This window comes from Apostichopus japonicus, chromosome 16 (assembly GCF_037975245.1).
Source record: "Apostichopus japonicus isolate 1M-3 chromosome 16, ASM3797524v1, whole genome shotgun sequence".
In the NCBI taxonomy this organism is placed as follows: domain Eukaryota; kingdom Metazoa; phylum Echinodermata; class Holothuroidea; order Aspidochirotida; family Stichopodidae; genus Apostichopus; species Apostichopus japonicus.
This window is the reverse complement of record NC_092576.1, coordinates 35,077,214-35,100,478: the sequence shown is the minus strand read 5'-3', so window position 1 is coordinate 35,100,478 and position 23,265 is coordinate 35,077,214. Positions and strand designations below refer to the sequence as shown.

The 23,265-nt window shown below is 33.8% G+C and overlaps 1 protein-coding gene and 1 long non-coding RNA gene across 5 annotated transcripts in view; one reads left to right on the top strand and one right to left on the bottom strand.

The window, feature by feature from the left end:
- Positions 1–1,030: 1,030 nt before the first annotated feature.
- Positions 1,031–23,265, top strand: part of LOC139982403 (uncharacterized) — a 36,640-nt gene continuing 14,405 nt past the window's right edge. For both annotated transcript variants that reach the window (XM_071995225.1, XM_071995224.1), the window contains exons 1-11: positions 1,031–1,450; positions 15,671–15,783; positions 16,261–16,390; positions 17,039–17,110; positions 18,175–18,246; positions 19,103–19,174; positions 20,646–20,717; positions 21,546–21,617; positions 21,839–21,910; positions 22,743–22,814; positions 23,005–23,076. In XM_071995225.1, the coding sequence (XP_071851326.1) occupies positions 15,681–15,783; positions 16,261–16,390; positions 17,039–17,110; positions 18,175–18,246; positions 19,103–19,174; positions 20,646–20,717; positions 21,546–21,617; positions 21,839–21,910; positions 22,743–22,814; positions 23,005–23,076 (809 nt within the window). In that variant the 5' untranslated portion in view covers positions 1,031–1,450; positions 15,671–15,680. The remainder of the gene's footprint in view (positions 1,451–15,670; positions 15,784–16,260; positions 16,391–17,038; positions 17,111–18,174; positions 18,247–19,102; positions 19,175–20,645; positions 20,718–21,545; positions 21,618–21,838; positions 21,911–22,742; positions 22,815–23,004; positions 23,077–23,265) is intronic.
- On the bottom strand, positions 9,538–14,822 carry LOC139982407 (uncharacterized). 3 transcript variants are annotated; one of them, XR_011798167.1, is made up of 4 exons: positions 14,292–14,822; positions 13,210–13,373; positions 11,828–11,946; positions 9,538–11,328 (listed from the first exon to the last, which is right to left on the bottom strand). It is a non-coding gene; the product is annotated as an uncharacterized lncRNA (long non-coding RNA). The 3 variants fall into 3 exon arrangements; XR_011798166.1 differs by having other exon boundaries at positions 14,326–14,821; XR_011798168.1 differs by having other exon boundaries at positions 14,499–14,821.

Here is a 23,265-nt window from a genome sequence, read left to right as displayed (position 1 = left end):
GGGGTTTAAATTTGTTTTACTCTCTAACAATACTTGGTGTGAAGATACGCAGGAATAAATAGGCAGGAGAGAGTGCTGATTTCTACCACCGCTTGTTCTGGTGGCTGAGGGGTTTATTACTTCTTCTCTCACATAGCATGGTCGAGATTATATTATATGATTACGTAACAAAAAGGACGGTGCAGCACCTTCAGGTAACTTTCCTCAATTACTTCTTAAAAAGCGACATCTTCAGCAATAAAACTCTACATTTCTAAAGAGCGTAATATTTGTTTCGTGTTCGTTGTAATGATTAATGTGACAATCGGTACAGCAACGAACGCCGAAAGGGACAGATGTGCAACCAACACATGGCTCCCTGTGGGATGCACTACATTGGGGACAACTGATTACCCTTCTGAATCTAATACATCCTGATCAATGGGATTAAAGCGTTGTGGAGGTTGTCCACAAGGCAGTTGAATGAACATGCACTTACTAATATGGAAGTTTTATAGACAAAAAGGTGTGAGTGGGAAGGGGATGAGGGTTGACTTTTCACAACATTTTCGTTGGAAAATTATATGTTCTCAGGCCGAGTGGAACACTAAAATAACACAAGCAAGAAAAATGTTTATTATTTTCTTTACAGATACCGGAAATGACACTTTACAGACATTAACAGTTGCATAAAACAATCCACTAATAACCCGAGTCATTAGAAAGAAAGAAAAAGTTTTAAAAGTTGGTTCGTGATTACTTGCTTCACTTATATCTCTGTTAAGTCATTGATAGAAAGACTCATGCAGAGTTCCAGTGATTATCATTAGTCTTTGATTTTAACTTTTCAATTATAATTGTAGGTCTGGAGAAGAGTGATCTACCAGAAAATTAACCGCGTCCGAGGCTTCCCCCCAAAAACATCTACAGTACTTCCGGTTCCCTTTGTCAGTGAAAGGTCTTTTCTTAAACCTTTCCATCACTGGTGACACACTTAACTCGCCCGCATGTCGCAAATAAAGACTAAATATTTAACACTCTATCTGAATCTGTTTCGATATAAATAGCATAATTTGTAGGACAAGAATATGTGGCAATTTTTTTCTTCTTCTAAATATGAAAGTTACTTTTGGTTTCTGAAAGTAGCTGTCTGAAGCTCATTCAGCTAATAATGATAAGCCAGCTTTATGCTTTGCATTGTGGTTATTCACACAGGTAAGCTACTAATTTACTAACTTTCGGAGAATACAGTGTGCGGTAGCTGTCATCGCGTCGATATATGTCAGTCGAGAAAAGAAAGGGGAACAAAAGTGGAAAAATATCAAAGAGGAGACATCAGTAAATATGTCTCCTTGTCAAAGAAATGTTGAATTTCCTTAACGAGTTGCGGTAACAAGTTACAATACCTTTATCACCGCATCGATACCCGCCTTCAAGTAACAAGTGTCCATCTTAAGTGCTTCCTTCAAAGGTAAGTTTAAATTGGATATTCACATAATAAGTGTTTTACTTTCGCTAAGCATATGTTAATATACCACTCATTAGTGCACGTGTTGGAACGGCGAGAGCATTTATTGTATGACTTATGGTTCTCACTCATAAATTCACCAGGTGAGTGGTTCCTTATTATCGTTCTTGTTCAATAAACATTATAAATTATGATACAATGAATCTTAAAGTTATGGAGTAATCGGAGTAAACGTTTTGTTGCAGAAATAACAACAAGAGAAAAAAAAAATACTAACCCTTACCGAAATCCCAGATCTGGGCCAGATATAAAAGTCCAGATCTGGCCCAGATCTGGAATTTCAATCTGGGCCAGATCTGCTGCAGATCTGGAATTTATATCTCGCCAGATAAAAAATTGGGCAGATATAACTTGATATAAAATAAAGTTTTATATGGCCCATATAAAATTTGATCTGGTTAAATTTTATTGCATCCATATCTGGGCCAGATAAAATTTTATCTGGTTGATATAAAGAAAATCCAGATAAAGTTTTATATGGACCATATAAAATTTGATCTGGTTAAATTTTATTGCATCCATATCTGGGCCAGATAAAACTTTATCTGGTTGATATAAAGAAAATCCAGATAAAGTTTTATATGGCCCATATAAAATTTGATCTGGTTAAATTTTATTGCATCCATATCTGGGCCAGATAAAACTTTATCTGGTTGATATGAAGAAAATCCAGATAAACTTTAATATGGCCCATATAAAATTTGATCTGGCTAAATTTTATTGCATCCATATCTGGGCCAGATAAAACTTTATCTGGTTGATATAAAGAAAATCCAGATAAACTTTGATATGGCCCATATAAAAGTTTATCTGGCTAATTTTGTTGCCATCCATATCTGGGCCAGATACAACTTTATCTGGTTGATATAAAGAAAATCCAGATAAACTTTTATATGACCAATATAAAAAAATATATCTGGCTAAAATGTCAATCAAATAGGAAATAAGTGGCCAAAACTGGACTAGCATTGATATTAACTTTCCAGCGTGATCAGTTATCTCTGTTCTGGTACGGAGACCCATACAGAGAGCAAGACACACACAAAATATAAACACAGCTGTGTTCTAGAACTCAACTGGATTGGAACAAAGTGGAAATATGTAATGTGCAAGCTCCTTGCTGTTACCTAATCCGACTGCTATGGTCATAAAATGACCGCTGTTCAAAAAAAAATACTTGAAGGTTGCGTTCTTTATTCTTCTGTGGTCCTGTAGATGTTGATACTAAATAACGTTGTGCTATTCTTTTATTTAATATATTTGCTTTAATAAATAAGTTCCAGGAGGGCGATATATGTTCCATTCAGTATCGAAGTTCAGTCCCAAAATATATTCCTTGTTGCCATCCGTTCCAAAAACTTCTTCCTTACTTCGGACTGTTCAGTTCACTATAGAAACCTTTGCCAATGTCCTGACATCAATAGGATATTATTTATGAATCTCCATCACCTTTTCCTAATGTACCAATCCTTTCTGTTAAACTTCCTTCTGCTCTTTTCTCCTACCATGTGGACACTAGTGTACACATAGCTCCCTTTCCTATCTCACTCCTACAAAGTATCAAAACACATATGTCCATTGTTCAAAAGTGGCCTTCACACTTAATCAACCTCTGAGTCATCCTGTTTCAAGCTAAGACCCTGTGGTTGCCTAGCAACCCAGATAGAGATAGTTATTCCCCCTTTGACTTAGTGTATACACTGTAAGTGATTTACTCTTGAAATATATATATATGCAAAGTGCAGTACCACAATATAGTGCAATGTAAATCTCTATGAAAATACACTATGTAAGAGCATACAGTCGTAAAGTTTTATCTGTCAATATAAAGTCAAGTATAACTGGATAAACATGATGTATATCCAGTTATACCTGACTTTATATTGACAGATAAAACTTTATATGCATATCTGGATTGACTCTATATCCAGTCATATCTGGCTTTATATGGCCAGATAAAACTTTATCTGCATATCTGGATTGGCTCTTTATCCAGTTATATCTGGCTTTATATGGCCAGATAAAACTTTATCTGCATATCTGGATTGGCTCTTTATCCAGTTATATCTGGCTTTATATGGCCAGATAAAACTTTATCTGCATATCTGGATTGACTCTATATCCAGTTATATCTGGCTTTATATGGCCAGATAAAACTTCATCTGCATATCTGGATTGGCTCTATATCCAGTTATATCTGGCTTTATATGGCCAGATAAAACTTTATCTGCATATCTGGATTGACTCTATATCCAGTTATATCTGGCTTTATATGGCCAGATAAAACTTGATCTGCATAGCTGGATTGACTCTATATCCAGTTATATCTGGCTTTATATGGCCAGATAAAACTTGATCTGCATATCTGGATTGGCTCTATATCCAGTTATATCTGGCTTTATATGGCCAGATAAAACTTTATCTGCATATCTGGATTGACTCTATATCCAGTTATATCTGGCTTTATATGGCCAGATAAAACTTTATCTGCATAGCTGGATTGACTCTATATCCAGTTATATCTGGCTTTATATGGCCAGATAAAACTTGATCTGCATAGCTGGATTGACTCTATATCCAGTTATATCTGGCTTTATATGGCCAGATAAAACTTTATCTGCATATCTGGATTGGCTCTTTATCCAGTTATATCTGGCTTTATATGGCCAGATAAAACTTTATCTGCATATCTGGATTGACTCTATATCCAGTTATATCTGGCTTTATATGGCCAGATAAAACTTTATCTGCATATCTGGATTGACTCTATATCCAGTTATATCTGGCTTTATATGGCCAGATAAAACTTTATCTGCATATCTGGATTGTCTCTATATCCAGTTATATCTGGCTTTATATGGCCAGATAAAACTTGATCTGGCCAGATTAAACCAGATATAAAGCCAGATCTGGCATTTCGGTAAGGGTCTTCCTTACTTCGGACTGTTCAGTTCACTATAGAAACCTTTGCCAATGTCCTGACATCAATAGGATATTATTTATGAATCTCCATCACCTTTTCTTAATGTACCAATCCTTTCTGTTAAACTTCCTTCTGCTCTTTACTTCTACCATGTAGACACTAGTGTACACATAGCTCCCTTTCCTATCTCACTCCTACAAAGTATCAAAACACATATGTCCTTTGTTCAAAAGTGGCCTTCACACTTAATCAACCTCTGAGTCATCCTGTTTCAAGCTAAGACCCTGTGGTTGCCTAGCAACCCAGATAGAGATAGTTATTCCCCCTTTGACTTAGTGTATACACTGTAAGTGATTTACTATTGAAATATATATATATGCAAAGTGCAGTACCACAATATAGTGCAATGTAAATCTCTATGAAAATACACTATGTAAGAGCATACAGTCTTAAAGTTTTATCTGTCAATATAAAGTAAAGTATAACTGGATAAACATGATGTATATCCAGTTATACCTGACTTTATATTGACAGATAAAACTTTATATGCATATCTGGATTGACTCTATATCCAGTCATATCTGGCTTTATATGGCCAGATAAAACTTTATCTGCATATCTGGATTGGCTCTATATCCAGTTATATCTGGCTTTATATGGCCAGATAAAACTTGATCTGCATATCTGGATTGGCTCTTTATCCAGTCATATCTGGCTTTATATGGCCAGATAAAACTTTATCTGCATATCTGGATTGACTCTATATCCAGTCATATCTGGCTTTATATGGCCAGATAAAACTTTATCTGCATATCTAGATTGACTCTATATCCAGTTATATCTGGCTTTATATGGCCAGATAAAACTTTATCTGCATAGCTGGAATGACTCTATATCCAGTTATATCTGGCTTTATATGGCCAGATAAAACTTTATCTGCATATCTGGATTGACTCTATATCCAGTTATATCTGGCTTTATATGGCCAGATAAAACTTTATCTGCATATCTGGATTGGCTCTATATCCAGTTATATCTGGCTTTATATGGCCAGGTAAAACTTTATCTGCATATCTGGATTGACTCTATATCCAGTTATATCTGGCTTTATATGGCCAGATAAAACTTTATCTGCATATCTGGATTGGCTCTATATCCAGTCATATCTGGCTTTATATGGCCAGATAAAACTTTATCTGCATATCTGGATTGACTCTATATCCAGTCATATCTGGCTTTATATGGCCAGATAAAACTTTATCTGCATATCTGGATTGACTCTATATCCAGTCATATCTGGCTTTATATGGCCAGATAAAACTTGATCTGCATATCTGGATTGACTCTATATCCAGTCATATCTGGCTTTATATGGCCAGATAAAACTTCATCTGCATATCTGGATTGGCTCTATATCCAGTTATATCTGGCTTTATATGGCCAGATAAAACTTTATCTGCATAGCTGGAATGACTCTATATCCAGTTATATCTGGCTTTATATGGCCAGATAAAACTTGATCTGCATATCTGGATTGACTCTATATCCAGTCATATCTGGCTTTATATGGCCAGATAAAACTTCATCTGCATATCTGGATTGGCTCTATATCCAGTTATATCTGGCTTTATATGGCCAGATAAAACTTTATCTGCATAGCTGGAATGACTCTATATCCAGTTATATCTGGCTTTATATGGCCAGATAAAACTTGATCTGCATATCTGGATTGACTCCATATCCAGTTATATCTGGCTTTATATGGCCAGATAAAACTTGATCTGCATATCTGGATTGGCTCTATATCCAGTTATATCTGGCTTTATATGGCCAGATAAAACTTTATCTGCATAGCTGGATTGACTCTATATCCAGTTATATCTGGCTTTATATGGCCAGATAAAACTTTATCTGCATATCTGGATTGACTCTATATCCAGTTATATCTGGCTTTATATGGCCAGATAAAACTTTATCTGCATATCTGGATTGACTCTATATCCAGTTATATCTGGCTTTATATGGCCAGATAAAACTGTATCTGCATATCTGGATTGACTCCATATATCCAGTTATATCTGGCTTTATATGGCCAGATAAAACTTTATCTGCATATCTGGATTGACTCTATATCCAGTTATATCTGGCTTTATATGGCCAGATAAAACTTTATCTGCATATCTGGATTGACTCTATATCCAGTTATATCTGGCTTTATATGGCCAGATAAAACTTCATCTGCATATCTGGATTGGCTCTATATCCAGTTATATCTGGCTTTATATGGCCAGATAAAACTTTATCTGCATAGCTGGAATGACTCTATATCCAGTTATATCTGGCTTTATATGGCCAGATAAAACTTTATCTGCATATCTGGATTGACTCTATATCCAGTTATATCTGGCTTTATATGGCCAGATAAAACTTGATCTGCATATCTGGATTGGCTCTATATCCAGTTATATCTGGCTTTATATGGCCAGATAAAACTTTATCTGCATATCTGGATTGACTCTATATCCAGTTATATCTGGCTTTATATGGCCAGATAAAACTTTATCTGCATATCTGGATTGACTCTATATCCAGTTATATCTGGCTTTATATGGCCAGATAAAACTTTATCTGCATATCTGGATTGACTCTATATCCAGTTATATCTGGCTTTATATGGCCAGATAAAACTGTATCTGCATATCTGGATTGACTCCATATATCCAGTTATATCTGGCTTTATATGGCCAGATAAAACTTTATCTGCATATCTGGATTGACTCTATATCCAGTTATATCTGGCTTTATATGGCCAGATAAAACTTTATCTGCATATCTGGATTGTCTCTATATCCAGTTATATCTGGCTTTATATGGCCAGATAAAACTTGATCTGGCCAGATTAAACCAGATATAAAGCCAGATCTGGCATTTCGGTAAGGGAAGCGAGTAAAATGTTGGAAGATTTGGTACAAACATGCATTGAAAAGAAGACAATCGTCAGCATTTCAAAGGTGATAGTAAATAAAATTGTCAACAATCCATCTCATCAAGCGCTTGCTCAATTACAACCATGTCTCGTCACGGTCATTTCAGTTATAAAAGTAAACTGCGATTGTTACTTATTTCATTGTTTGTGCATGAACAATTAAATTGTGTGCTTTCTTTTATCATGTTTAGTAGACTAAAGTAAAAAAAAAATGTTCGGTAAGTTTTACACTCTGATTTTAAATTGAGCAATCTTGCCAAGAGAATATTGGTAACGAGTGTCGGTTATTTTTCATATTTTCACTATAAAAATTTGACTTTTAACAAAAGTAACAGTACAGTTTGAATAACAATATATCAGCAATTGAATAAGTCCTTTTCATTGGACATTCACATTTTAGTTGGAATAATGCTGGGACATAGTTCTCTGTTATTGTTTTGTTTTGTATGCACGTGACATCATATGAATATTAAATAACAGTGTTTTAAACAACTTTACAACTGTAACAGTTTTACTACAACTCTGCAAAGAAAAGGAATGTTAGCTCATTGGTTAACGCCGGTGCCTTCCAATCACAAGGTCCCCAGTTCGAGTCACTCCAAGATTAATGTATGTCGTCCAGTTACAGAGTTGTTGACAATTGGCAATTCATAATCATGGACGTTAAATATGAATGTAAGTGACTGACTTCGGTCAGCTTGCGGCTTTGATAAGCCAATGAGGCTCTTTTGCGAGTTACTGCTTGCAGGAGGAAATAAAATACATACTTCAAACATCGTCTATTTCAATCACTAGTCGATATCTGCTGATAATTTAGACTATATTTAGTATAACATTCAAGTGCCATTACTTAATTAATTATTAATTAATTAAAGACAACGCCGTTTTCTTCAAACTATGTTGACTCGTGTCTATATTCAATGTATAACGTACCGACAGCTTCGAAATCGTTAAATTTTCCAGGAAGTTGCTGTAAAAGAAGATATGAAACAGTAACATCATACTTCCCCTTTCGCATCATGAATGCTTCATTGTTTTACTCTTTTATTTTTTATCTACCATTTAGTCTGTTTTCATTTTCGTTCATTGCTTGTCACGCTAAGGTGTTATAACCGTATGAAAAGTTAGATGAAGGTTTATATCATTTGCTTTATCTTTCAATTTTGTTTTCGACTCCCATTCTGTTGCTAACACACATTGCTGATTCAAAGAAGTTAATGGTTCATTGCCAATATCAGATTACATTGGCAATATATATGTATTCTGGCTTGCTTTGAAATCACTTTCTGTAGCCTTCAAAATACGTTGGAATAAGCACTATGATAACACAGACACAATGCCTGGTAGAAGTTGTCCGAACATAAAAGTTAGGGGTGTCCGTACATACAGCGGAAGGCCTGGATTCGATTCCCGGATGGAGACTGGAAGTTTGTTCACTTTTTTGGATTTTTCAACTCATTACAATTTCAGTTATAGATAAATATTCATATTCAATTGTCATTTATGTACAAGTAATTTAACAGATTCTGTTTAAAGTATCTCTTTCGAGGTCCTGCTTTAGGAATGACAATGATTTTGAGTTGGATAGCATCATGTTTGATCTCTAGAGTAAGGCAAATTACGTCACTAAAAACAGAACTAGTATTGTGTAATACAGGTGACAAATGCCCACAGTGGCATTGCGACCTTTCTTACCGGTTTCGAACCCCTGGACGTACAATATATCTCTGGACACACACAATATACACACACACACACACACATATATATATATATATATATAGATGTATATATATATATATAAATATATATATATATGTATATATATATATAAATATATATATATATGTATATATATATATAGATATATATATATATGTATATATATATATATATATAGATGTATATATATATATATATAGATATATATATATATATATATATGTATATGTGTATAGATGTATATATATATATACATATATATATGTGTATATATATATATATATAGATATATATATATATATATATATATATATATATATATATATATATATATATATATATATATATATATATATATATATATATATATATATACACTCTAAAAACCAAAAACATAGAGTGCTATTTTACAGCACTTTCCAAGAGCCCTGAGAGGGACAGCACCCTAAGTGCTATAAATAACACTCTCAATGGTGCTAACTATACCAGCACCTGAAAAGTGCTGCAACAGTCCCGCACTTTAAGTGCTACCACCAGCACTGGAAAGAGCAAAGTAGGCACCTGTAAGTGCAAGTCCTTAGGTCAGTATTAGGGTGTACAGAGCACCACTTACTGTAGACTCAGAATCTGTATCACTTGCAAAATATGGAATGTAAAGGGTAGGTCAAAACACATCATCACCTGACTGAAATGAAAGGGAACACATTTCTTTTCTTTCTTTCTTTTATTGCTTCCTGTACTTGAGAAATAAAATCATGAGTTAGACTTAAACCATATAGTGTAGGCAGATTAGCTTAAGTATGTCAGCTAAGCCCTTTGTTTACTATAAAAATTTAAGGCTGTTGACCAGAAGTGCTAGAGTATATCCATGCATAGTGTTCTAGCCTAACTTTATGTTTACATTTAGCCATGGATGTTACTAAGTTAAAACATGATATTAATTTACTGTATTAGTACTGAGTGATATTGACAGTAGATGGGACTATGCACCCCTAAAATCCAGTAAAATCCAGTAAAATCCAGATTCCAACTGGATAAGATCTCAGATTGGACAAAAATTAAATAAATAAACAAACCAGTTTTTACCACCCAATGAGGTTGAGTTTCCATGGTCCCTTATTTTAAACAACATCTTCAAACCTATTCACTCCACTCTTTTCATGAAGTCAAATGAAAATAACACCAACTTGATCCCCAAATGGGTCAAAAATAAACTGAAACACTGAATATCCTCTAACAGTCTGAATGAATGTTTTAAAACAAGATAAAAGTAACAGTGACAACACCCAATCAAGACTAAGTTAGGTAAACCTACGCTCCCAAGGGCGAGCAAGTGCCTGACATATTGTGAGTCATTAATTATTAATGAGTAATTCATGTGAGTGGCTGTGGCTGAGATCTGGTGCAAGCAGTATCCCTCCCATGTTTATAAGCAACTTAAATTATCAACTGTACAACCTGAATAACTGGTCAAAACTTGATTTATCCATCACAACCAGGTTCATCTGGAGATGATTTTAGAGATATATGTGGGTCTAAGTTGTGTAGTGGTCAGTTTTGTATTTGTTTACCCTGTGTTGTAGGCCTTATAATTCTGTTAATGTCAAAAATCCAACTACACTTTAGATAATAGCTACATACTAAGCTCTAAAGGATTACAAGAATTGAAACACTGATCCCAAAGATAAAACATACGGCATGTTTTTCTACTACAAAATGGCCATTGCAACTTACTTAAGAAACGTTATGAGAAATCATGAAAGAGATTAATGCTTGTAATTAAAACGAATACATTTTCAGACACGCTTGCAAAAAACTTTCCTTTATGCTTTTAAACTAAACTGTGAACAGTCTCTACTCCACATTTTGCAAAGCAATCCTTATCTCCTTTACACGATTACTTATCTTTTGACCTGATGGAGGTATGCCATACACCACAGTTTGGATAAAGGTGTAGACATCTGTGAGCTGCACCGCATATGCTACAATAAAAACATAATGAACTTTCATTAGAATATCTGTAGCTGCTGCTACAATTCCACATGCTTGCCTGGAAACAGGTAGGGCAACTCCATCCAGAACTACAAAAAACTGCTGCAAGTCAGTCACATTGCTTCCAATGGCCAAGAGGTGTGGCTGTTTTCTGCTGAGTTGGCTTTTCTTTGCATATTCTTCCACATTTGTTCCGATCTAAGAAGAAAGGAAATTAATTCATGCATTAATTTCCAAAATAGTGCTGATTTCTTAAAACTTCAACTAGTCCAGCTGACAATTACTTCACATCCTGCTTGCATCACTAACCGTACTATTATGTATTTTGCCTGAACTGCTGCCTGGCTTGTGCCATGTTTTAACCAAATATAAAATCCATATTAATAACTAACCAGCTACAAGAATATGCAAATATAACTTGATTATAATACAGGATTATCTGGCTCAGGTACAGAATAGTCTACATTAACCCACATCTGGATCAGATAGTTTTATGTGGTTGACCCTTATCTCCTGAAGGAAAGACACATTTAATAAGAGCACCTACCTGGACCGCCCAGCACAGATTGAGCCAAGGGGCTGAGGCCTAGAGGACAGAATGTCAGTACCAATATCCCCTAGGCTCAAATGGTTAAAGATTGATCACTCTGCATGAATTTTGGCAGATCTTTCCCACTCAACACACAAAACAACTTACTGGTTGCCAGGCGATGAAGTAACGGACATTGTCATCTCGAATGCATTTTCTACTTTTCCTTGTGTTGAAAGACGGCAATAGGTGAACCTATGCAAAGAGACCGTACCTGGATGCATGTTCTAAAGAAGAAAATGAAAAGTTTCTTAATAATGAAAAACATAAAAACAGATTACATATCTCAACAAAACAGATGTATATGTCAACAAAATAGTGTGACGTGTCAGTTAGTAATTGTTTGTTCCTACTACTTGCTCTAGAAATTGCAATATACAAATTACACGTAGGCACTGCATGCCAAGAAAAAAAAAAAACATTATTCTGATATACTTTTATGTCCACTGAACCCAATTACATAGGCCTATGTCAATTTCACAGTCATAGGTCTTTTCAAAGTCACTAAAATAAATATGGTGGAAGACTGAAGGATTTCTGGGATTCTTCTATAATTGAAATTGGTTAGGCCAGGAAATTAATACTTTTGCTTATTGAATACACTGTTGGATGGAGGAAACTAAGGCATCAAGTGGTACAGTAACTCGTATCAATGAATGAACCAAGCAAGTGGCTATACAGGTACAACCCTACACCACCAGACTTACAACATTGGTTCTAGAATGTTTCTAGAATAATAACACACCCCTCCACCCACAGCGCTTTAACAGTACGTGGCTCAAGAAACAAATTTCCTTCAGTTTACCCTTACTCCACAGCTGGAATTAAAGCAAAAGTGAACAGGATTGCCAGCTTAATCAGTTTTAGTGAATGGGCCTAAGAACTGGCTACAAATTTAGACCCAATAGTTATAACCTTTGATCTGAAATCTGGATACAAGTTTTAATCCACTGATTTCAACAATTTGCGAGCAATCTGATAATGATCTGGCTATTTTTGATTCACACGCTGCAGCCTGAATTGACACTTAAATGATCTTTGACCTCAATTTTTGGATACATTCGTGATGGGTCCCCTCCCATGGATCAGTTTAGCCAAGTTAGCTTCAGTACTTGAAAATTCACATAAGACTGCAGGAGATAATACCACTTAATGAACTATCATTAGACAGGTAGATGCCCACCAATCACATAAGCTCCCACCAGCTTCTATGGTGTCAGAACTTAAGTCTTCTTCAAAATCTAGATTGGAATGTAATTCAGTTTTAGTTTAATCACTTTCATTCATTTCTTCCATGTATGTTTAAAGAAAGTTGGGTCCCAGACTCCCAGACAAACTGTTAACAGCATTGCCACTTTTCTGTACATGATTTCACCTATAGCAGTCTTTTAAAGAGCTAACATACTAAATATTCACTACAGAAAACTTGACTGAACTTGCACAATGAGAGTCACATGACTACAAAATGTTAGCACTTTTTTGAAACATACCCTCAGACTTTTCTGTTTCTTCAAATTCAAACTGAAGGTCCCGCAGAGCTGAGTTGGTGAGTACATGCTATGTACTTCCAAATGAAGCGGGAATGTACCCTCCCATTTCATCAAAAGTTATTGGTGACCTGATCTCCATACATCTGCTCAAAGTCTTGCAAAATCTACAAGTAAAAGAATAGAACAAGAAAACATGCAATGAATCCCAAAACATATCAGGTTTCTTTCATTTTTCTGCAAAAGCTTGAGTCTATAAACAGTATAAAAAAAAAGCATGTTTAAAGTTTCACCGAAATTTGTTTCAAATTAATTGGAAAATTAAGCCTACCTATAGTCTTTCACTTTTCATGACAGAACATCTTAAATGAAGCATATTTACATTGGGAGTCATCATTTCAAAAGAAAAAGATACTTATAGTAGGCCTTCCTTGATAGGTGCAAACAAGGCAAACATTAGGGTACACAACATTAAGCGATGCATGAAACATGGGAAACACTATGAAGGTCAAATAAGAATAGGATGTATACAATTACTCTGATCATTATTTTATGTTTACATTTACTTTAATTTTTCTTTAAACCTGAATAATGTATGACTGTGAAGTATGGTTTGTACTTGTACTTTGTAGGCTACTTCATTTTGTAGTCGGCAATCACACACAGACCTTACACTGCAAAGTAACATTAACAACACAACGTTAGGCCTGTTACCACAATAATGTTAGACCTAGGCTAGGCTACCACAAATTCAAAGCGTAATATGGACTGACAGGCCGTCCAAAACGTTCTCTTGTGGTCGTCTAGCGGCCATCGGCTCATATTCTTTAGGCATTGGCATATAAACCAATACCAATACTTATTGCATTGGGCCTGCCTCTCTTATACGTTACGACTATGTGATGGCCACTTGTGCAAACGCAGACTGTAGTACCAGTAGTACACCTCAATCGAATCGCCATTTGCGGCCATAAAGTTAGGCCTTATAAATGTTACAATAAGGAGGTAGGCTAGGCCTATATACGCCCAATCATAAACTTGGCATAGCCTAATGTTATATCAGAGCGCATTTGGCATTTACATACGTGAATAGACCTATGAAAATAAGTGGTAGGCTACCATCACTAAGACGTCGACAGAGGTATTATTTCAAGGAAATTCCCGACGTCATCAGCAAAGCTAGGTTATTGAAAACATGAATGATCACTCAAATTTCATGAAAGGTCGCCATATCAGCTTTCAAATATTCCTTACTCTGGAGAATATTCACAGATTTCAATTCAGAAACTTACGTCTGCCGGTGGAACGTTCGTCAGTTGTCACGTCTAGCGATGCGATATGCAACTATTTGGTTATAACCAATAGCGTTGTTGCATGTTACTGACGTCACCGCCTTCAGCCAATCAAAAGTTAATACGAAACTTTCAGCACTTAACAAGTGCAGTGCGTCACAACTGCGGCGATAGCACTTTGGTATGGTGCAAGTTATTTAACACTTGAAGGTTGAGATACTAGCTCTTAAAGTGCTAATTGATGACTAGCACCGTGTTGGAGCTACTAAATTAGCACTTCAGTTTTTAGAGTGTATATATATATATATATATATATATATATATATAGACATGTCTGTTGGTGTGTGTTGGAAAGTAAGATATATCCACAAGAAACAAAAAAGGAAAAAAAATGATACTTTCATTTCCAACTTTATTACTAAGAACGTTAAATTGGTTACAATATATTTCGAGCGTTAACACGGCTGTTCTTCAGTTGTGCTAATGAAATGGAAGAAACTAGACATTATTGGTATTTAGCTTAGCATGTATACTCATTAAAGAGAGATTCCTGTTGAGCCCATTGTTGTGTGTGTTGAGGCGTAAGATAGTTTTTAGTTCCGGTTGCTTCTTTCATGAGCGGTTTTGAAGAAGCCGTATAGAACGACAAATTTGAAATCAGATAAGTTGTGATTGGGGAGATTAAAGTGTTCGGCAACAGGGAAACCTGGGTTATTTTTGCGGATACTTAGTTTGTTATTATTGAAGCGAAGTCTGAACTTAGTGCTGGTTTCGCCAATATAGGTGACCTGGGGGCACTTGCAACAATATAGGAGGTAGATGACATTGGCTGAGTCGCAACCAAATCTACCAGGTCTCAGAGTAGTACCTGAGGCCCGGTGGAGGAATGCGGGGGAGGGGTCGAGGTGTGTGCACACCAAGCATCTAGGTTTGTTACAGGGGATGTTACCACTGTCAGGCAGCCTCAGGCTCATTACTGGGTGGGGCGAGATTAGTGCGAACCAGCACTGAGCGGATGTTACGTGGTTGTCTATACCATGTCCATGTCCATGGTCCAATATATTTTCTAAAACAGTACTAATTATCAATTATGAGTCAATTGTTATTTATCTGCCTTATACGACACGTCATGGGTGAGGGTCTTAGTCTTTTGTATGCTATAATTTTAATAGAATCTCCAAAATGAAGATTGCCTTGAGTCTGTTATTTCTGATATTGGTGACGAAAAATGGTGCCGTGACTAACGACGCAGAAGAAGGCCACGATATACCGTGTGAAACCAACGGTAAGGTTTCCTTCTTTTATTTCCAAAGTGTAAATGTGCCCATTCATTTGTCTCGCTAACTCAATTATATTTTCAGTGAATAATAATAACATATGTTTTTAATATGTTATACACAACATGGTAACATCTTTAAAATAGTTGTTTTAAGTTAATATTTAATGTGATTTTAAGCAAACCTGAATGAAAGTTAATTACTGCAAAATGGGTGCTGTTAAACGGCAAAATACACATGAGTACAGTTCCTGTGATATCTTGGAAGCTGGGGATACTCAATGGTCGTTCTGAGGGAGTGCAAAGTCGCCGAAAATAAAAATGTATTTTAATATCACATGACTCGAATATATGTTTTTTCAGCATACCTTCCCCTTAAAAATAAGTAAATAGATATCACGTTTCAATAAATACCAAATCTCGATAAAATTGCAAAACATAATTACCTACACGGGGTGCATGGTATTTTGATTTGTCAATCTTTAGAACTACCATATGCTTGCGGTTCCAAAGGAATCTGTAGATGTAACGAAACGAGGAAAGGTTATAGTATTGATTGTTCTAGAAGACAACTGCATAACTTGTCACTGGTTATTCCATCAAATGTTACTTTTGCGTAAGTACGTCTACTTCAGCGTAAGTAATTCTGCATCTTTAATGGTTAATTATTATTTAACTCATTCAAACTCTCCAGAAATTAAAAGCAACATGGATAGTAACTGCATACATGGTACGTTATACATAATGTAATAACCCCACACAGATCAGTTTATCGAATGGTTGACAATCAACAATTTATTTGAATAAACGGTGAAAAAAGGGAGGAAGGTAGGATTCGATCCCTGTCTGTGTCACAGACCGAAGTCCGTATCACTCGACTACACTTTACTGGTGTGTGAAAGCGTATAAACTGGCTTCGTATAACTACCGATGAGGGCGTATCACCCAGTGCTACGATTGTACAGAATGCACCCTTGTTGTATATGTGTGTGTATGTATTAATTTTGTCGGAATAATATTCTAAAAGTATATGTAGTTTTTATTTATTAAGAATCACTTGTTTGTAGTCGTTAAACATCAATACATCTTTGTAGCAAATACAAAATATTTTGTCCTGCATTATTATCAATATATGATGATGAATTTCTCATTACACTGTTTATCTCTTATGAGCTGAATAAACATTCCATAACCTAAAACTTTCAAGATAGTAAACGGATAGAGGTGTCCGTATTCATTTACATATTTTATAATGTCTCAACAGTAACTTCTCTAGAAACTACCTCAGTTTGATTGCAAAGGACACCTTCAGATTGACCACCTCTCTTAACATGTTGTAAGTAACTGTTTCCTTGTCTGATTTATATCAAAACAATATATTAGTTCTGTGTTTCCTTCAACAACAACTACAGTATTTTTGCCTCTCCAGCCGTTTTTCATGCCTTAATTAGTTCTAAACTGGTAAAGGTATGCACCCGTTAATCAGTTAAAATTAATGTGTTTAATAACTTCTTAACATGTGTTAGATTTATGACCAGTTGCTGCTGAGAAGGAGTTATTTATAAACGAAAAAGACTGAACATAAAATCCTATGCATAATGATTGACTAGACTAACCGGACTTCTCTAAAGGTTTTGACAATATTTCGTCCACATATTAACAGCAACCGGATGACACTTTACTGTAAAACGCTGAAAATATGCCATTTGAACCATCTCACCAAGGTACACTTACTAGTCAGACATTTGGGGACAGTTGCTTTGACTCATAACCAGTCATTCGTAGAACAGGCTTTGGGTAATGAATTCGTATGTTAGTATTTTTTTCCACAGTAGCATCTGCTGATAGGTGTAACACGTGTTACGGTTTTATAACACACTTCAGTTTATACTGATTAATGGCTTTGTGTTATTCACAGTACAAACGTATCAAGCAATTTACAGTGGGTGGCCTCTCTTAACGTGGCATAGGCTTCTTTAGAGATGTACAAGTGATTTGTCATTGGTGGTACTGGGTTTATAAAAAAAAGAGCAACAGTCAATAAAACGTTAGTAACAGTTTCGTAGAATAACAACGAATGTTTCTTTCCTTCACAACTAATAAAACAAATGCAATTCAAATCCAAACAACGTTTGAAGTGAAACCTATCAACGGTTGTTTTACTATTTTTTATTAATCTTTCAACGTTTTGCTATTATAGTGTCTAATTCCACTTTAGTTGATTCATCATCTATTACAAAACATTCCTGACAATAGCAAAATACACCCAGTGCACAACGGATATGTCAGTACTGTTGGTAGTGGTAATAACCAGTATTTATGTTTTAGCTTTTAGCTAAAAAATATGTACGAATTAGTTTAGTGTTAAAAAGTAAACCAGAAATTGAAATTCCTCTACAGAAATATTTCAAGAAACAACATATCAGAGCTTCACGAGGAAACATTCTATGACACAACCCAGCTAACAGCCTTGTAAGCATACTCTCGTTACATATATTAATTTTTTTTTTTTTGTATATTCATGACAGCATCTAACTTTATTTTGGTTTACTTCATTACTTAGTATTAATTATACCACAATTAAATGATAATGTATCTTGACAGCTCTTTATTTACTGCTAAAAGTAGTAGACAATCATGTTTAATATAATTTAAGCTATTCATGACTATCATTGGTTTATCTTTAATATTTAACATATGTCATGATGTTTGGTATAAATATATATATATATATATATATATATATATATATATATATATATATATATATATATATATATATATATATATATATATATAGAAATGCGAAACTTCTTTCTTTCCATGAATGTTCTCTTTTCTTTCGGTTTCGTTAACGTTATTTGTTAGTCAATCGTATCTGCTTTGTCAAATCTAGTGATATAAACTAGCAGATTGTTTCAAAGTTGTTGTCAGCCTAAATGCTTGTAATATTTTTTGTCTTCTTTCTATTTCATTTGATTAATTAATGATTTGATATAGCTAACGACTAATGATTACAATTTTGTTACGCCTTTGAGAACAAACCAAACACATGATTTTCTATTTAAATTGATAGCATCATAGAAGAGTAAGACATATTTAACTCTGCTACTAAGAGCACCTAACACGGATATTTGGTAACATAACAAGATTAGAAGTAAATTGACTATGCAATACATGTTTTTATTACTATATAAACTGTTTTAACCCATACATATTGCTTAATTAGTGTTGATTGCATATATGGTATGTTCTTTGGAAGGTAATATGGATTTCTATCATCGTAACATATCATTTTTACATCTTGTTTCCATTTTCTTTTACAAAGATATATCAGCTACAACGTCTTGACGAAACTACCCACAACAATTTTCAAGAAACTCATACATTTGTCTTTGTTGTAAGTACATATTAAGGAAATTGCTTGCTGGCAGATATCTGTTATATCACTCTCTTTATTATCATTTTTATTTTGGAACATCATATACGTTTTGAGGTAGGACCCCAAAGTAGATAAAAGACACCAACACATGTGCTGAATATTCAACAAGTTGCGACACTTTTCTAATGCTAAATGTTGTACTAAACTCATGTTTCAAAGCATGCGTATTGACAGAGTTCCTAACATTTATCTGGAATTTGCTTTATATATATATATATATATATATATATATATATATATATATATATATATATATATATATATATATACATAATATAACGAAAATCCACGTTTACTCCAAAAGAAAATATTATTAGAGAAAACCAGAGATATAAGATATGACTCATAATTGACAAATAAGGGGTAAGTTTTAGAAAATATATTGAAATTTTCGGTCCCCCTGGGATTAAGGGGGTCCCGACTCCCAAGTCTTTGTTGAGGCCGTTGATGTGAGACTTAATACGAAAGATCCAATCGATTTCTTTACGTTTACGTTCAATAGTTGATTTGAAGTTCGAGGCAATTAAAATACATTTTAGGTTTTTTAGAGAATGACCATGAAGACTGAAATGTTCGGAAACTGGGAATCCTGCAAAATTATCACGAATAGATTTTTTTTTGTGAACGTAAAGAAATCGATTGGATTTTTCGTATTAAGTCTCACATCACCGGCCTCAACAAAGACTTGGGACCCTTTAACAACTATCAGTTCTACAAGCATATGTAATCCGTTCTCTGCTCCTTAATCCGCTTCCTGTATAGTCATGGTTTAGTTGGTTTTAATACCATCACTGCAACTTACACTTATCTAGCGTCATACTTTCATTGTGTCACATTTTGTACTTCTCATTCGACTGCCAAGTATTGCTGACGAAGGTCCCAGGGGGACCGAAAATTCCAATATATTTTCTAAAACTTACTCCTTATTTGTCAATTATGAGTCATATCTTATTTCTCTGGTTTTCTCTAATAATAATAATAATAATAATATATATAGATATATATATATATATATATATATATATATATATATATATATATATATATATATATATATATATATATATGTGTGTGTGTGTGGGTGTGTGTGTGTATAAAACATCTTTAATATTGAAATACAATACCGAAAATGACGCAATCAACGAAATTTTGCAATCCTAATTATTTAAAATAGATCAATGATACTGATCATGATCGTGATCATCGTCATTGTCATGATAATTATAATAATAACGATAATTATGAAAATTATAGCGATTATTTTGACGACGATGATGATGATGATGAAGATGATTATAATGATAATGATCGCCGATATCACAGACACATTTGCTAATGAATTCGATACTCTGTCTAAAGTGAGTGGTTTAAAATATCAACATTAAACAAACTGACACTGTAATTTAATGATAAATGTTTGTCTTTCTAGGGATTTGTCGTATAACAACCTGAAGAGTCTACCGAAAGGACTTTTTGATAACACTACAAGCTTGAAATTGTTGTGAGTTATTTAATAAGCTTCATTATTCAGGATAACGAAAACATTCCTGAGATATTATCATAGTAATCGATTCGTCACTTGGAAATAATCTACAAGTTAATATCACTTGATATGTCACAGCAGGTATGATGGACTAACAAATAACAAAGTAAGCGAGACCGAAAGATATATATATATATATATATATATATATATCTATATATATATATATATATCTATATATATATATATATATATATCAAATATATAAATTTATGTATTTTCGAGAAAAAAATCTTTCTTTCCATTACTGTTCTCTTTCTTTCGGTTTCGTTTATTTTGTTATTTGTTACGTCTATCATATTTGCATTGAAAAATCTAGTGATATTAACTAGCAATTTTTTTCAAAGTGGCGAATCGGTTACTATGAGAATATCCCAAGAATGTTTTCGTCATCATAAATGCTTGCAATTTTCTTTTTTCTTTTTCATTGGATTTATGAATGATTTATTATAGATAACGACTAATATTTACGATTTTGTTACGTCTATAAACCAAACCAAAAAAAATGCTTTGCTGTTGTATTTGATTGCATCCGAGAAGGGTAAGACCTATTTAACTCTGTCTTTGTGCTACTAAAAGCACCGAACATAGATATTTATTAACATAACAAGATTATCAGCGAGTTAACTATGCAATACATGTTTTTATCAATAACAACTATTTTCAACACATATTTATCACTTAATTAATATTGATTGTATATATTGTATGTTCTGTTTGAGGATATGTGGATTTCTGTCATGCTAACATATATTTTGTACATTTCGTTCAATTTTCTTTACTTAGATATATCAACGACAACTTCTTGACGCAATTACCCAAAAACATTTTCCAGAAACCTGTACATTTGTCTAAATTGTAAGTAAATATTTAGTGAAATGCTTGCTGGCAGATATGTGTAATATCACTCTCTTTATTATTATTTTTCATTGTGGAACATCGTAATTGTTTTGATATCACAGAAAAAAATGCTAATTATATCTATACTCTGCCTAAAGCGAGTGGTTTGTAATATCAAATGGAACAAACTGACAATCCCATTTCATGATAAATGTTTCTTCATCTTTTTTTTTGAATAGGGATTTGTCGTATAACAACCTGATGAGTCTACAGAAAGGACTTTTTGATAACACTGCAAACCTGACATCTTTGTGAGTTAATTAATAAGCTTTCAGTATTCAGGATGACGAGGACATTCCTGGGATATTCTCATAGTAACCGATTCGTCACTTTGAAACAATCTACAAGTTAATATTACTATATTTTTCAAATCAGGAATCATGGATTTACAAATAACAAAGTAAACGAAACTGAATATAAATATATATATATATATATATATATATATATATATATATATATATATATATATATATATATATAAATATATAAATTTATGTATTTTCGAAAAAATCTTATTTTCCATAACTGTTCTCTTTCTTTCGGTTTCGTTTATTTTGTTATTTGTAAGTAAATCATATCTACATTGAAAAATCTAGTGATATTAATAGCAGATTAATCGTTTTCAAAGTTAAGAATCGGTTACTATGAGAATATCCCAGTGAATGTTTTCGTAGTCATATATGCTTGAAAAAATTCTTTCTTTTTAATTCTTTTTCGTTTGATTAATGAATGATTTAGTAATGCTTACGACTACTATTTACGATTCTGCTACTTCTATAAACCAAATCCAAAAACATACTTTGCTGTGGAATTTGATTGCATCCGAGAAAGGGTAAGTCCTATTTCACTCTGTCTTTGTACTACTGAAAGCACAGAACACAGATATTTCCTAACATAACAAGATTAGGAGCGAGTTGACTATGCAATAGATGTTTTTATCTATAAAACAACTATTTTCAACACATATTTATCACTTAATTAATGTTGATTGTATATATTGTATGTTCTGTTTGAGGATATATGGATTTCTGTCATGGTAACATATATTTTGTACATTTTTGTTCCAATTAATTTACTTAGAAGTATCAACGACAACTTCTTGACGCAATTACCCACAAACATTTTCCAGAAACTTGTACATTTGCCTTTGTTGTAAGTAAATATTAATAGTAATGTCACTCTTTTTACTATTATTTTTCATTGTGGAACATCGTAATCGTTTTGATATCACAGACACATTTGCTAATGATTACGATACTTTGTCTTAAGCGAATGGTTTGTAATATCAAATGGAACAAACTGACACTCCAATTTGATGATCATTTTTTTTTTTTTTTGATAGGGATTTGTCGTATAACAACCTGACGAGTCTACCGAAAGGACTTTTTGATAACATTACAAGCTTGAAATTGTTGTGAGTTAATTCATAAGCTTTCAGCATTCAGGATGACGAAAACATTCCTGAGATATTTTCATAGTAATCGATTCGTCACTTTGAAACAATCTACAAGTTAATATCACTAGATATGGCACAGCAGGTATGATGGACTTACAAATAACAAAGTAAGCGAGACCGAAAGAGATATATATATTTAAACATATA